At 38.9% G+C, this 16,843-nt stretch overlaps 2 protein-coding genes across 2 annotated transcripts; both read left to right on the forward strand.

Annotated features, from left to right (window-relative positions):
* The first annotated feature begins 426 nt into the window (after positions 1-426).
* LOC104118609 (nuclear transcription factor Y subunit B-5-like) lies at positions 427-1,752 on the forward strand. Its single transcript, XM_070185948.1, has one exon. The coding sequence runs from the start codon at positions 488-490 to the stop codon at positions 893-895; it is 408 nt and encodes a 135-aa protein (XP_070042049.1). The 5' UTR covers positions 427-487; the 3' UTR covers positions 896-1,752.
* A 4,349-nt stretch (positions 1,753-6,101) lies between these two features.
* LOC138898559 (uncharacterized) lies at positions 6,102-7,795 on the forward strand. The gene is made up of 4 exons (XM_070184635.1): positions 6,102-6,211; positions 6,764-6,863; positions 6,947-7,138; positions 7,340-7,795. Exons 1-4 carry the CDS (start codon positions 6,102-6,104, stop codon positions 7,793-7,795), a joined length of 858 nt encoding a protein of 285 aa, XP_070040736.1.
* Positions 7,796-16,843: the final 9,048 nt, after the last annotated feature.

The raw sequence follows: 16,843 nt of genomic DNA on the forward strand, positions 1-16,843 counted from the left end.
CCTAAGATGAAGCGCCACGACATGTCTAGGACCAAGGGCCTAGGCATCTTACGGGCGGCACAAGTTGGGGCGAGCCTACGGGTGAGTCCCACCGACAGGCACAAGATCGTGCTTGAGAAATCCTGGGAAAGGAAGAAGGCTGGCCTGCAGCGAGGGGAACTGCAGGCGCCGCACGGGTGAGCAGGTGCCGCTACCCAATGTAAGGATTTGGGCCCGTGACAATACTACTAGTTTAACATTGAAACATATGTAGTCAATTGATTGGTTAAAGCTATACCATTATTTCACACCTTTGAAAGTGATCAATAGTATTTAACTGAAACGAAAGTCTAATTGGCCAACTTAGTGTAAACAATACCTGGAAAAAGATGTTAGCGTGAGCATATATAAAAAGAAGTTTTGACTATAATATATTTACATGTCTCTCTAACATTTGACACTGTACTATAGTATACCAAATTAAATTTCATTTTTTTCCATTGAAAAAATGGCTCAAAACGATGAAGGAAGTAATAGCAAGGAACAAGATCGTTTGTTGCCTATAGCCAACGTTGGTCGTATAATGAAACAAATATTACCACCAAATGCAAAAATCTCAAAAGAAGCAAAAGAAACAGTGCAAGAATGTGTATCTGAGTTCATCGGATTTGTGACCGGTGAAGCATCGGAGAAGTGCCGGAAAGAACGCCGGAAAACGGTGAACGGCGACGACGTTTGTTGGGCTTTGGGAACTCTAGGGTTTGATGATTATGGTGGTGCAATGAAGAGGTTTTTACATAGGTATAGAGAGAATGAAGGTGAGAAAGTAAATCAAGAAAGAGTTGACAATAATAGTGGAGAATTGGAGGAACGTCCAATAGGAGGATCTCAGCCAAGAAACTATAATCTCGATTAATTAGGGTTAAAATTAATTAATTATCTCATGTTTTTGTTTCTCTTGATTTTAATTCTCCTTTTTTTTATAATTGTTTCTTCCATAATTTCTAATTACAAAGGTTTGTATTTTTTCAAATGGAATCATGTTGAATTAAAACATTCATGTCATTGTCAAGTTGATTGAATGATTTCTCTATAAGAATTAAAGTTTTACCTTCTTTTTTTTGGGTATGGATTCACTTGATATTATACTGCAGGTTTGAATTAAGCACCTGTGGTACTATGAATTGAAGCAGATCAGGTAAGCAGAAAGTGTACTAGATTAAAGCAGTATTAATATTTTTTTTTTTTTTTGGGTCTCGAATCGATTTGTTTCCTTAGAAATTTGCAACTTTATGGTTGTGTTTGATATGAAGAAAAACAAATTTAAAAAATATTTTCAGCAAAATACGTTTTAGAAGATATTTTGTCACACTATTCATCACTCAATAAAAGTTAAAAACTATTTCAAATGAACTATTTGAGAAAAACATAAATGGAGAAAGTCATTTTACATCTTTTGATGGAAAATATTTTTCAAGAAAGTGTACCTTTTTGCTGTTTGGTTGCGAAAATGACTTGTTTTCCGAAAAATATTTTTCATGGTACCAGATAATACACCCTATGTACATAGGCTATATACTACTAATTTGGAAATATAAACAAGATCATATGGTTCATGCCATTAGCTAGAAGAGTTGATGAGTACTGATTGGTCCTTAACTTAGGCTAGTTTTCTCTTTCTTTAGGGTTTGTTTGGTTTGAAGTGGGAAATAGGAAAGGAAAAAATGGATCAGAAGATGCTGATCTAGAGCAAAATTTACTACTAAACTATACATATGTATATACATCTTATTCAGTGTTTCTATTCTCGTTCTTTTCATTCCAGTCCTAATTAATTACAACGCTAATTCCCCCAATGAGTATATACATTGAAACAAACATCAAAAGATTGGTCCAGAAATTTGAAAGGTGATTGTCCACAATTGCGTCAAATAATCCTCCAAAAATTAATTTCATCTATACAAAATAGTTGAAGAAATTAAATGGACTTGGCTAACATTAGATTTAGATAATGATCAAAGGAGATATAAAGGTTAATTTAGTTAAATGAATTGTATGGACCCCTTGTTAGTGACTTAGATACTAATAGGAGAATTTCTAAATCAACATTTAAGGTGAGCTTTGAATAGATTCAAAGAACAGAAAATAGAAGTTGATAGATGAGACGAGTAACTTTCGTTGTTATTAGTCTTCTTTCCTTTGCTTTCTATTCCTTTTAGAAGTTATTAGACGAGAATGATTTCATTGTTGTTTTCGCTTGGTGGGGTAAGGTCGGCATACATCTCATTCATCCTTCCTGGACTCTATTCACTCTAGATCCTACTCGTAGGATCGTCGTACCAGATATTTTGTTATTGCTGTATTGTTTTTTTCGGTTGTAGACAAAATATTCTAAGTATTGATCAGGAGATAAAAGAGGAGAAACCCCTTTAATTTTAGAAACCAACTGTTGTCCTACACATGAAATTAGATGTATAAAGCCGCTAGGCTGCAATTCTGTCATGAAATTATACTCGGTGACATATTCAAAATTTAGATGATGTGAATACTGAATTGAGAATATATTCTAAAATGTACTCCATCTTACTCTATTTATATACTTAGTTGTGCCAAATGTATATGAAGTCCAATAAAAAAGCACTAGATTATGCCTAACCTGCAAAATTTAGATGGTTGAGTTTGCCACTAATATAATTATACTTTGAGTAAGTTTTTCATTAAACAAAAGCATACTGCTCAGTGAAACTTAAATGGAAGGATTAGGATATGCAGAAAGTTCCTGCTTCGTTTCCTAAGGTCTATTCAGTTAAATAAAGTGTGTATAATAGCTGTTTGACTTATAAATATATCATCCTCTTTTGTCTACTTCTTAATCTCCTTTATCTTCGCTATTTCTTGATAACCAATTGTAGCTCTTTCCTTTATGCTTCCTATTCCTTCAAATCAATCAAATAATTTTTTCTTATGTGGAAAATGAAGTCCTTTCCTTTCTTTCCTATTACTTCAGATTAATCATACCTGTTTTCCTTTATTTTCCCACTATATATGGCTTATGGGCTATGCTTAAGAAAAGTTCATGTCGATTTTGAAGTACTCCTCTATATTGCATGTTCCCAATTCTTTATACTATTACGGGTCGTATGGTACAATGTATAAGAATAATATTGAATATGGTGTATTTGTAATGTTGAGATTGATAATGCTGAAATTATTTTTTATCGAATGTTTGGTTCCACTCCCTAAAGATTTTGAAAGGATGTTTCTATCTTTATACATGCTTCTCCATGTATTAAAAATTATAATATTGCTAATATCATGATTTGCTATGTGCATGTAAGATCAAACTGAATAGGGTATATAACTAATACAACAAGGGATTAATAATACCCAAGCTAATACATGCATGTATTACCTTCCCTTATACATCCTACAAAATGACTCCTTAATGTATTTAAACATGTTGTACCAAATTGTTTATTTGCCTTAATTTTCAAGTCACTACTCTTCCACTTATTAAGTGATGTTTAATTAACTATATGTGTTTATCTTTTAGCCGATATGATGGTATAATGTTTTTTCATGTTAGCGCATAAAAAAGTTAAACTCTTTAATTTTATATACTAAATATAGATACTAGGGAATTATATGATCTCTCGTGCAGGCATTACCTCAAAAGAAAGAAAAAGGTATGCTTTGTGAATATCTATATGATTTGAAACCATCGAATTTCTGTGATCTCTTTCTTTTTGTTTGAGAAAATTATTTTATTATCGAGTGTGTCTGTCTATATATATATTCGATGGTTGATTGTGACTATGAAGATTGTACCCATTTATGTTAGACTCTGTTTGCATATAATATAGAATTTACTACTAATTTATTTCATTAAATCTTTAAACTTTGTAACGAACCATTTCTTTTCATATTCCCACTTCGTTTAGACAAATATCGCATGAGAGAATACTCTTAAAATATGTACTTCACTAATTAATAAGTACCACGTTTGAAGAGAGCCTTAGAGCAACGATAAGTTTTCCACTTGTGACATATAAGTCACTGGTTCGAGTCGTGGAATTAGTCACTGATACTTGCATTAGGGTAGACTGCCTACACCACACTTCCTTGGGGTGCGGCTATTCCCCGGATCCTGCATGAACGCAAGATGTTTCGTGCACCGGGCTACTTTTTTTTTTTTTTTTTTAATAAATATTACGTAAGAAGTCGGAACTATTTGATAAAACCAATCATAAAAGAGAAAACTGTTACCACATATATTTAGTTATTCAATGGAGAAAGACTTCTGTTTTACATTGAGAACTGTTTTTCGAAATGCACCAATATTGTAAGAGTAAGATATGTCACATTGTAGCAAACATCTTACCCTATACAAAACATGTCCCTATCTTTGCAGACATGGAAAATATAAATACTTTAATTTTGTCTAAATCCCTTGTGTTGGTAAAGCAAGAGATGAGGAACATGAACTTCTAACTTCATGTGGTTTGTCTGGTTTTGAGGCTTTTCGTTTCTACATATTTTTGTCCATGAAATTGCCTTTTAGCAAATTAATCTTGATATATTGTACCTGGTTTTATGTACTGGAATTATGTCTCTTGCTTTCTTCCACTCATTACGTATTATCCCGTTATAATTACGGATATTAAAATGATAAAGCTATACGAAAAGAAAAACAAAATATACTGTCAAAAACTATTCCGCTGCCGGGGCTCGAACCCGGATTCCTTTAATAATGGCAATTGCCAGTGCAACAGGAGATTTGATATGCGTAAAATTGGAAAATAATTTAATTAACTGGACATATAAGTTACATGTAACCTCCAAGTTTTTTCTTTGGATAAATGAAACTTTTATTTTTCCTCTCAAATTAGGGTAGTTAGCAAATTTAGAAAAGTATCTATAGTGTATAACACTATTTTTCTCTTCTCTTTGTTTTTTCTTTAATTTTTCCATCTTCTTTTCCCTGAAATTTCTCACTTATTTTTATTACATGTTTTCCGGGTGAGCACCTAAATAAATGATATTTGAACACCTAAATACATGATTGTTTACCCTTAAAATTGAATACCAATTAAACTTATAATGAGGTTCTAAGGATACGCGATTTCACTTAATACCGACAGACAAATATGAAGATTAATAACAGAAATGAACTATAAAATAAAGCGAACCAGTATTGAAATGGAATTCAACCCTCGAGTTAGGGTGCCCTCGAACTGATTGATACCAAGATAGTTAAAAATACAACAAGCTGATGAACAAGAGAGTATAAGCTAAAGAGAGAGCGTTACATTGACTTTTTTACGTGAGAACAATGTGTCTTACAAATGGTTAATACTCCCCTTTATATAGTAGAGGAGTTCTACTTATGGTATAACTCCAATTACAAAAGAAAATCCCATGATTAGCTAATTAACCGTTTCTGATTTGATCCGTTCCGAGATTTACGCCATGATCCTCGATCAGTCACTGAGATTTACGTCGTGATCCTCGATCAGTCACGGATATCCCGCCTTTTTATTATTGTGCTATCTTCGATCTTGCTCGATGTCTGTATTGTTTGGCTTCGACGCTACTAGCCTCGATCTTGACAGGTACCTCAGTTCTGAACTCGGTACCTTATCCTCGTAAGATGGCCTATTCCATTACGAGGCCATCCTTTGATGCAAACTCCCGGTCTCGGTCAATTAGTAAAATCGGGTGGGCCCGATTTTAACTGTATACAGATAGTCCCCTCGTTATTTTGGAGTCTAATGACAATAAACGAATTGAGCCTTCGATTTTCTATCTCGACCTGTCATGATGTCATCCTTGTGACGTAAGCGACGGAAGTGATTGAAACGTCCCGTCTGTACAGTTACCAAGGCATTAAATGCACGTCAGTCGATGGTCAGCCACCGCCAATATTGAACCATCATTGTGAAATTTATAAATAGCCCCTCTCTCCACCATTTTGAATTTTTACTTTCAGATTTTCAATCTCCAAAGCTTTTTATATCTTCTAATTTCTTCATCTACAAATCTACGACTTTTACTGCTAACCTCTTCTCAAAACACCAAATTTTATCATCCCTATCTATTTTTAACTTCAAATCCATACAAAAATGGCAAAAATATCAAAACTTGTTCCTCAAAAGGAAAACGCTTCTTCATCGCGGCCGGCCGGCGACAAGACACCGGCGGAGCCCCGCCCCGAGGAGTGTGTTTCTGGGGGGTGTGTCCTCACTTCCGATTTAAGACCGATAAAGCCTCGTCGATTCCCGGTCGATGCGAGTGTATATATGCTCGATAACTGAGGGATACCTTAAGTAGGTAAAGAAAGATTGCAACTGGGAGGGTAAAGAGGTGGTGATACCGACCCCCCGAAGAGGACATCACCACCCATGTGGAAGGATTTCTAAGTGTTTACACTTACCCTTTCACGCTGGGCCCCCCTGACACCGTCGTCGTTGATTTTTGCCATCAGTATCAAATAACCCTAGGCCAAATCCATCCTTCCTTTTGGCGAATTATGATTCTGCTCTGATTCTTCGTGAGCAAAGTCGAGGGGATGCCTTTCACCCTCGACCACCTCATCAGGTTATACAGTCCCCGCCTCTATCGAGGCGGGTTAATAAAACTCCAACGCTGGGCTACCAAAGTGCTGTTCTCGAGCATAGATGAGGACAAGGACCGAGGAGATTATTCAAGAGGCTCGGGCCTTGAAGACTCTCCCCATCGAAGGAGCCCACAAAAGGTAAGATCTCTTCCGTGATTACTTTACTAGGGTCGAAGATGCTACTGGCCTGAGCGACTTGGAGGTATCGAGGAAGGACTCGGGCGAGGCATCAAGCCTTTTCAGCGAAGCGCAACAAGCTCTGAATCGGGTAAGCCTTAACTACCCTTGTTGGTGTTACACTTGTGTTCATTTTTCTCTTCCTGTCTAACTTCTTTTCTTCTTTCTGCGTAGGCCTCGGCACTTCATCGGGAAGCATTTTCTTGGTCTCCAGCTGAGCTGAGGCGGTGTGAGGTTGACCTCCGAGGGCTCACGGAGGAGATGAATGCCCTTAAACTTCTCTGTGGGCAAAAAGAAAAGGAGACCAAGGATCTCCGAGCCGAGTTGGCCAAGGCTCACCAAGATCAGATCGACCTAATCGAGCAGGTAATGAAAATCGTAAAACCTCATGGGATCGATTCGGGAACGATGGTTAATATTTCAATCTCACAGTTGTAGCAGAAGGTCGAGAGGATTGAGCAGCTCCGCGAGGAAGTCAATATGATGAAGTCGGAAACCTTGGGGTGGAAAGAAGGCATGGACCGCTTCGCTGCAGAAAAAGAGACTGCTTTATCTAAATTGTCATAGGCCGAAAGTCAGCTTCAAGGCATGAGGGAGAAAATCTCAATTCAGGCAAAGAAAATAGAGGAGCTAAAGGCTCGGTTGGCTTCTAAACTTGCAAAGGCCAAGTCTGAAGCCGAAAAGGCAAAGGCCGAGGCAGAGGTGATCGTGGCCGTCTATCGGGACAATGCTGAAGCCGCCCAAGTCCAAGCGAGAGAGGCAGCCGAGACCGCTCAAACTCGAGCATATTGGATTGGCAAACTCGCCAAATGCCCATCTCGGAGGGAAACCCTCAAGGAGATCCACGCTCGAGGTTTCGATCTTACCAACGAGATAGTAAAGGCTAGAGATCATGAAGCCGAAGCTGGAGCGCTGGCCACTTCCGATAATGATGATGATGATGATGGCAGCAAGAGCGGGTCTGAGAATGGGGAGGATCGCGATGGAGAAGACGCTGCCCCCAGAGAAGATCAAGAACCTTAGGAGTTTTCACTTTTGATATTTTGTATAGGATTCTGATCGGACCTTGTAAATAGTTATATATATATAAAGATATCTTTCCTTTCCAACTTGTCTTTATTTCATTTATGCCTTGTGAAAATTTTGTTCATAAGTTCGAGGCTTAGGCAATTTGATCGAAACCGAACTAGCATAGTTTTTATAATCGAGTGAGTACTTTCTCGAACTCGGAGTAGGGTGACCCTTAGGTTTTAATTGAGTGAGGATGATTTCTCAAACATAAACTGGCCCTTTAGGCTCTTGAATTAGGCCGATACGGCCATAGCAAAAAGAATGGCTTTCTCCCTCTTTTCGGCTTGAAAAATCTATTGTTTAATTATATAAATTCTGTTGTGACTTAGCATGAAATAAAGGATTTTCTCGAGAGTTCGAACGGTTCCATACCCATTTGGATTTTCAAGGGTCGATATTATCGAGACCCTTTGTTTTGTAATGCCTTAGCATAAAATAAAGAATTTGTTCGAGAGTTCGAATAACTCTGTACCCATTAGGGTTTTTGAGGGTCGATATTATCAAGACCCTTAGAATTTTAGCCGAGGGTATCCTTTTTAACGGTTTGTGAAAATATTCGAAGGCCTGTTTAATAACGGAAATCGGACGTCTCCGAACCGTATTAATTTGGCCGTAGCCTTTAATTTGGGATTTGCCTTTTGGGTTTGTTTCCCTATTGTACTTCGAACTTGTTCGAAGTATCAGTCCCCGAGTGGGGTGGCCGTGGCCTATAAAATCAAGGATTGCCTTTTTAAGGTCTTACGATTTCTAGGTTTAGTAATTCGATCATGTCAATTTTTTGGACGGCAGTCCCCGAGTGTCGGGTAAATTGTTTGAACTTCAGTTGTGATCGGCCCTTAAGCCAGTTTTCACAATAGATCATAAGTATGAAATTGTAAAGTATAAGTTTTTCTGAAGTATGGAACATCTGGTAAGGAAAAATACTTCTTTCAATAGATTATACATGCGCACATGTTTTTCCATTAGGGTTTGAGTAATCTACATGGACACGGTTCATTTGACCATTTGGTCCTCTATAAAATTTACCTATCGAGACCCTGTCGACACAAAGTATTTTTCTTGTGACTATCCGAAAGTGATGCCCTCTAGTATTCGAGGTTGATTGTAAAAGAGCCTCGGATACTGTTGAATTGCTCTAAGTTAGCATGAACAATGGTTTCCTTGTTAAAAACCTCGCCGGAAAAACCCATTTGGGACAAAACCGGTCTAAGGGAAAAAGAGTGCAACGCGTGCTTTCAGACCTAAGGACTTTGCGTTTGAAGAATCCTTTGATGTCTTCGATTAAACACCTGCAAATGGTTAGTATAAAATATAAATGAAAATGGAGAAGGTCATACCTTAACGGTAATATCATTTGAGGAGTGATATATTCCAATTGTTTGGTAAATGTTTGCCGTTCGCCATGCCATGTTTGTAAGATCCTTTTTCGATGATATCGAGGACCTGGTATGGTTCCTCCCAGTTCGGACCAAGTTTTCCTTCATTTGGGTCTTGAGTATTGAGGGTGACCTTCCTCAGAACCAAGTCCCAGATTTTGAAGTGTCGAAGATTGGCTCTTCGATTGTAGTACCTTTCGATCCGCTGTTTCTGTGTGACCATTTGAATGAGGGCGGCTTCCTATTTTTCATCTAGCAATTTGAGGCTTGTATTCATAGCCTCGTGATTTGATTCTTCCATTACATATCGAAACCTGACGATGGGGTCCCCGACTTTAACTGGGATCAGAGATTCGGCGCCGTATACTAAAGGAAATGGTGTTGTCCCCGTACTGGATTTTGACGTTGTTCGATACGCCCAAAGGACTTCGGGCAATATTTCTCTCCATTTTCCCTTAGCGTCGCTCAATCTTTTCTTCAGATTTTGAATGATGGTCTTGTTTGTCGATTCGGCCTGTCCGTCCTACTGGGATGATATGGCATCGACAAGATTCTCTTTATTTTGTGATCTTCGAGAAATTTTGTCACTTTGCTACTGATGAACTGCTTTCCATTATCGTATACGATCTCGGCAGGCATCCCAAATCGACATATAATGTGGTCCCAGATGAAGTCTATGACTTCTTTCTCTCTTATTTTCTCAAAAGCCTACGCTTCAACCCACTTAGAGAAATAGTCAGTCATAAACAAAATAAATTTAGCCTTACATGGGGCTGATGGTAGAGGGCCGACGATATCCATTCCCCATTTCATGAATGGCCATGAGGATAAGACTGAGTGGAGTTGCTCTCCGGGTTGGTGAATCATCGGTGCATACCTTTGACATTTGTCGCACTTTCGAACAAACTCTTTTGTATCTTTTTCCATATCGGCCCAATAGTATCCTGCTCTGATGACTTTGTGAACCAATGATTCTGCACCGAAATAATTTCCACAGTGCCCTCGTGAATTTCTCGTAGGACGTTGTTGGTATCTCCTGGTCCCAAACATATTGCCAATGATCCATCGAACATCCTTCTATACAGTGTTCCGTCTTCGGCCAATATGAATCGTGCGACCTTTATACGTAGAGTCCTCGATTCCCTAGGGTACGATGGAAGCTTCCCGTTCTTTAGGTATTCGATATATTTGTTCCTCCAATCCCAAGTTAGACTTGTGGAGTTGATTTCGATATGGCATTCTTCGATTACTGACCTTGAAAATTGTACGACGGTCCCCGAGCTAATCTCGTCGTCTTCGACTGATGACCCCAAATTTGTGAGGGCATCTGCCTCGCTGTTTTATTCTCGAGGCACATGATGTAGAGTCCATTCTTTAAACCGAGATCGAGTCACCTGTAGTTTGTCCAAGTATCTTTGCATTTGATCTTCTCGAACCTCGAAGGTTCTGTTGACTTGGTTTACCACAAGCAAGGAGTCACATTTGGCCTCGACAACTTCTGCTCCCAAACCTTTAGCTATCTCGAGACCTGCAATCATGGCCTCATACCCAGCCTCATTGTTAGTTAACATGACAGTTTTGATAGCTTGTCTAATTGTATTACCCGTGGGTGGCTTCAAAATGATGCCTAACCCGGACCCTTTCACGTTTGAAGTACCGTATGTGAAGAGGGTCCACACCCCCGATGATGTACCCGACTTTATTAATAGTTTCTTTTTGAGCTCGGGTACGAGGGTTGGTGTAAAGTCGGCCACGAAGTCCGCTAAGATTTGAGACTTGATGGCCGTTCAGGGTTGATACTCGATATCATACCCACTGATCTCCCATTTGGCCAATCGGCCCGAACGTTCTGGATTATGCAAAATATTGCGAAGAGGATTAGTAGTCACCATGAAGATTGGATGACACTGAAAATATGGTTTTAATTTCCTAGAGGCACTTATTAGGGCAAGCACTAATTTTTTTAAGTGTGGGTACCGGGTATCGACCTCACCTAGAGTTCGACTAATATAATAAACAGGAAATTGCGTACCTTGCTCTTCTCAAACTAGGACCCCACTTACCGCGATTTCTGAGACTGCTAAATATAAGTATAGTTGCTCGTCCGCTTTTGGAGTATGAAGCAGTGGCGGGCTCGAGAGGTACCGCTTTAGTTCTTCCAATGCTTGTTGGCATTCCGGGGTCCATGCAAAATTGTTGTTCTTTTTGAGCAGTGAGAAGAACCTGTGACTTCTATCTGAAGACCTCGAGATGAATCGGCCTAGGGCGGCTCTGTGCCATGTTAATCTTTATACGAACTTAACATTATCCACGACTGTGATGTCTTCGATCGCCTTGATCTTATCAGGTTTGATTTCAATACCCCGATTTGATATCATAAAGCCGAGGAACTTGCCCGAGCCGACCCCGAATGCATATTTCTCCGGGTTGAGTTTCATGTTGTATTTCCTTAGTATATCAAAGGTCTCCTGCAAATGTGTCAAATGGTCCTCTGCTCGACTAGCATATCGTCAATATAAACTTCCATTGACTTACCTATTTGTTTTTCGAACATTCGATTTACTAAGCGTTGATAAGTGGCACAAGTATTTTCAGTCCAAACGACATTACATTATAACAATAGGTGCCGTACTTAGTGTTGAACGAAGTCTTTTCCTGATCCTCCTGGTTCATTTGTATTTGATTGTACCGGAAGTAGGCATCGAGAGAACTAAGGATCTCGTGGCCGGCCGTGGCATCGATCATGCGATCGATATTCGATAGAGGAAAAGAGTCTTTAGGACATGCTTTGTTTAAATCTTTATAGTCTACGTAGATTCTAAGTTTATTTCTCTTTTTAGGGACTACGACTACGTTTGCTAACCATTCAGGATATTTTACCTCCCGAATGGATCCTATTTTGAGAAGTTTGGTTACCTCGTCCTTAATAAATGCATGTTTTACCTCGGACTGGGGTCTCCTCTTTTGTTTTATCGGGCGGAACTTCAGGTCCAAGCTCAGTCGATGTGTAGCGATTTCTAGCGGGATTCCTGTCATATCTAAATGGGACTAAGCAAAACAATCCATATTATTGATAAGAAATTTGATGAGTTTTTCCTTGAGCTCGGGGGTTAACCCCATACCTAGGTATACCTTTCGATCAGGTAGATGCTCGATCAGTACGACTTGCTCCAGCTCCTCGACCGTTGATTTGGTGACTTCGGAATCCTCGAGGATTATGAAGGATCGAGGGATCCAATAGTCATCATCCTCGTTCATTCCCTGCTTCTCCGATTGAGTCGAGGCTGGTAGCTGTGGTTGCTATTTAGCTTCCTGTTTTCCTTTGGACTCCGTTCCTTTTGTTGACGAAAACGCCGATACCGGTATTACTTCGTCTACCGCGAACATCTCTTTGGCAGCATGTTGTTCCCCATACACCATTTTTACTCCATCCGGTGTTGGGAACTTCAGCATTTGGTGAAGGGTTGAGGGGACCGCCCTCATATTGTGAATCCAGGGTCTTCCGAGCAGTGCGTTGTATCTCATATCGCCTTCGATCACATGGAACTTTGTTTCTTGAATAATTCTGGCTACATTTACTGGTAGGATGATTTCACCTTTAGTTATTTCGCTTGCTATGTTAAAGCTATTGAGAATCCGAGCTGCGAGTACGATCTGATCTTGTAGGCTGAGCTGCTCCGCGACCCTCGATCGAATAATATTAGCCGAACTTCCTGGATCAATTAAAATACGTTTAACCTGAATTTTATTCATAAGGATAGAGATTACCAAAGCATCATTGTGGGGTTGTGAGATCCCTTCTGCTTCATTGAATGATAAAGCGCCTTCTGGCACATAGTCTCGAGTTCATTTTTCTCTGGTGATTGATACTTTAGTGCATTTGAACACGGGCCCTTGTGGAATATCGACCCCACCAACGATCATGTGAATCATGTGCTGTGGTTATTCTTGCTCATTTTTCCTATTTGCGTCTCTGTTTCTAAAATGGTTTTTAGCTCGGTCGCTCAAGAATTCTCGAAGGTGACCCTCGTTAAATAGACGGGCCACCTCCTCCCTTAGTTGTCTGCAGTCGTCGGTTTTATGGCCATGTGTACCATGGTATTTGCATATTTGATTGGGGTTCCTTTGGGATGGATCGGTTTGTGGGGGTCTGGGCCATCTAGTATCTTTGATTCTCCCAATGGCTGACATATTACCTGATGCGTCGATGCTGAAGTTGTATTCTGACAATCGTGGTGCTTTTGTGAAATTGGCATGTTTATCGAAGCCACGTTTGCTCATGAGCCCTCGAGAGCTCTGTCTTCGATCATTTCGGATGGGATTGTGTCCTGGGCTGTTGTTTCTACGATCTACGTTGTATGGTAGATACCGATCTCTAATCGATTAGGGTTCTCTGTTCATATCCCTTTGAGTTCTGCCGACGGTCCTGTTTGGATAAGCGGAATCGGAAGGGGTCCCCAATTGATCATCCTCGACCCTGATCTTCAACTGGTACTGATTATATACATCGGCCGAGGTTACCGCTAGATATTCAATTAAATTTTGCTTTAGCTGTCGTGATGCCACCGAACTTCGTTTGTTCAAACCTTGGGTAAAGGCCTGAACAACCCAATCGTCTATGACCGGTGGTAGTTCCATGCGTTCCATATGAAACCGAGATACGAATTCCCTCAACATTTCGTTGTCTTTTTGTTTCACCTTGAACAGGTCCGATTTTCTAGTCGCAACCTTTATTGCTCCGGCATGTGCCTTTACGAAGGAGTCTACAAGCATGGCGAAGGAATCGATGGAATTAGGCAGCAAATTGTGGTACCATATCATTGATCCTTTTGACAAGGTTTCTCCAAATTTCTTCAGTAGAACAGATTCAATCTCATCGTCTTCTAAGTCATTTCCCTTTATTGCGCATGTATAATAAGTGACATGCTCATTAGGGTCAGTGGTCCTATTGTACTTAGGAATTTATGGCATTCGGAATTTCTTTGGAATGGGTTTCGGTGCCGCACTTGGAGGGAAATGCTTTTGTACAAATGTTTTTGAATCCATACCCTTTAGAATCGGCGGCGCCCCCGATATTTGTCAATTCGGGAGTTGTATGTTTCTACTTTCTTGTCATTTACCTCGATTTTCTTTTATCCCGATTCAATCCATTTAGTGAGCTCCTCGAACATTTTATAATGGCAGGGTCAGTCCTCGATTCGTTGGTATTCGACCTTTCCGGCACAGTCTTGGTCCTTTGAACGACTTCTGGTTCGATCCTACTTGGTATTCGGTGTTGATTTTGTAGTTGTGCTATAGCGGCCTGTTGAGCCTGTAACATTTCGAATATCAATTGGAGGCTAATTCCACCATCTTCTCCGCCCTGCGTACCTCGACCACCTGATCAAACTTCCCTGTGTATACTACATTCGGGCTCAATGCCCAAATTTGCATTTAGGGCGACACGTGAACTGACATCGACGGGATTTGCAATTGGTGTTCCCTCGAGGTCGGCCTGAGGCACCTTGATTCCTGGGGCGGCTATGTTGTCGTTTTTCCCGTGAAATCCAAGGTTGTTGTCACCATGTGTAGGTGCTGCTTGTGAGTTTGAAAACAAAGATTCTTACGAGAATAAGTGTAAAACAGTGTGTGTTATCAAAATTAGTATTAAGCAATCACTACTATCCTTAGCCCCACGGTGGGCGCCAAACTGTTTACCCTTAAAATTAGATAACAATTAAACTTATAATGAGGTTCTAAGGATACGCAATTTCACTTAATACCGATAGATAAATATGAAGATTAATAACAGACATGAACTATAACAGCAAGCTGATGAACAAGAGAGTATAAGCTAAAGAGAGAGCGCTATATTGAGTTTTTTTACGAGAGAACAATGTGTCTTACAAATGGTTAATACTCCCCTTTATATAGTAGAGGAGTTCTACTTATGGTATAACTCCAATTACAGAAGGAAATCCTATGATTAGGTAATTAACCATTTCTGATTTGATCCGTTCCGAGATTTACGCCATGATCCTCGATCAGTCACCGAGGTTTACCCCGAGATCCTCGACCAGTAACGGATATCTCGCATTTCTGTTATTGTGCTATCTTCGGTCTTGCTCGATGTCTGTCTTGTTTGGCTTCGATCGCTACTAGCCTCGATCTTGACAGGTACCTCGGTTCTGAACTCGGTACCTTATCCTCGTGATATGGTCTATTCCGTTACGAGGCCTTCCTTCGATGCAAACTCCCGGTTTCGGTCAAATAGTAAAATCGGGTGGGCCTAATTTTAACCGTATACAATGATATAATGTTCCTATTATACACTTCTAGCTAAAACATCGAAAAAGCTTGTGTGTGTTCTCAAGCGTCCATTATGTGGATAAGTTAACCATTTAAAATATGCCACATTCTTTAATTATACACATAAGATATAAGCATTTGCTACAACAAACAAAAACAAGACAAATCAGTTAAAAATGAGCCCAATCAATTAAAGTAAATTCTCGCTCCTTTAAACGAAAGACGTTCAGCTACGTTAGAAAAAGAAAACCAAGAGCCAATTTCCCAGAACCTCCCCAACGAGTGTCTAATGGAAATATTTTATCAGGTGTTTAGGTGCTCAATTGAAATATGCTTTAGTTCTAGTGTCTAAATAAAATATACTGACAAATTCTTGATATAATTTAACTGGTTTTATGTACTGGAATTATGTCATCTTATTTTCTTCCGCTCATTACGTATATTCCCATGATAATTACGGAAATTACAATGATAAAGCTATATGAAAAGAAAAACATATACTGCCAAAGATTTATTCCGCTGCTGGGGTTTGAACCCGGAAATCCTTAATGATTGGAATTGCCAGTACTACAGCGGATTCGATGTGCTCTAAGGTTGGAAGAAAATTTAATTAACTAAACAACTTTAGGTTACATGTAACCTCCAAATATTTCCTTTGAATAAATGAAACCCCCCCCCCCCCTCAAATTAGGATATTTGGCAAACTTAAAAAATGTTTCTCTTCTCTTTTCTTTCTTTATTTATTTTTTCCATCTTCTTTTCCCTGCCAATTTCTTACTTATTTTTGTTGCATGTTTTCCGGGTGAGAGTTATTTTGATCTCATAATTTAGAATATAATGGCACTTCCGTATTGATTATTACTAAAGCTCGTGTTAGAACTAGTGTTAGAACCTGTGTGATGCGCGAAAAATTTGACAGAATATTACTCTTATAAAATTATGATCTAATATATTTTATTATTTTAATAAATATTAGTTGTTATTTTATTATTTAATGTAGTGTACAAAAATATAATAAAATCAATGCAAAAGCAAGTGATACACATCCTATAGTAATAAAATAAATTGTTTGTTCCTTATTTATTAAATTAGCAAGTACTTAGTACTAGACATTTACTAACGTAATTTTTGATTTTTACAATTTTTACTTCGTCCAAGATATATATTCTTTCATTATTTCGAATAATAAATATTTTTAGAATTGTTTTTCTATATTATATGGAATAAGCAATTAGACTTTTATTCTATTTTATTTTCAATATAAGGTTTTGATTTTTATAATTTTTATTATATTATTTGTAATTCTTTCAAATTCAAATTAGACTTTTCTTCAAAT

This window comes from Nicotiana tomentosiformis, chromosome 9 (assembly GCF_000390325.3).
Source record: "Nicotiana tomentosiformis chromosome 9, ASM39032v3, whole genome shotgun sequence".
NCBI classification, from domain to species: Eukaryota; Viridiplantae; Streptophyta; class Magnoliopsida; order Solanales; family Solanaceae; genus Nicotiana; species Nicotiana tomentosiformis.

What these genes read in the sequence shown, in the direction of transcription:
- LOC104118609 (XM_070185948.1), top strand. Translation starts at nt 488, where the DNA reads ATGGCTCAAAACGATGAAGGAAGTAATAGCAAGGAACAAGATCGTTTG.
- LOC138898559 (XM_070184635.1), top strand. Translation starts at nt 6,102, where the DNA reads ATGGCAAAAATATCAAAACTTGTTCCTCAAAAGGAAAACGCTTCTTCA. An exon ending in GAGGAGTGTGTTTCTGGGGG is followed by an intron (nt 6,212 to 6,763) that starts GTGTGTCCTCAC and finishes TTACTTTACTAG; the next exon opens with GGTCGAAGATGCTACTGGCC. An exon ending in CGCAACAAGCTCTGAATCGG is followed by an intron (nt 6,864 to 6,946) that starts GTAAGCCTTAAC and finishes CTTTCTGCGTAG; the next exon opens with GCCTCGGCACTTCATCGGGA.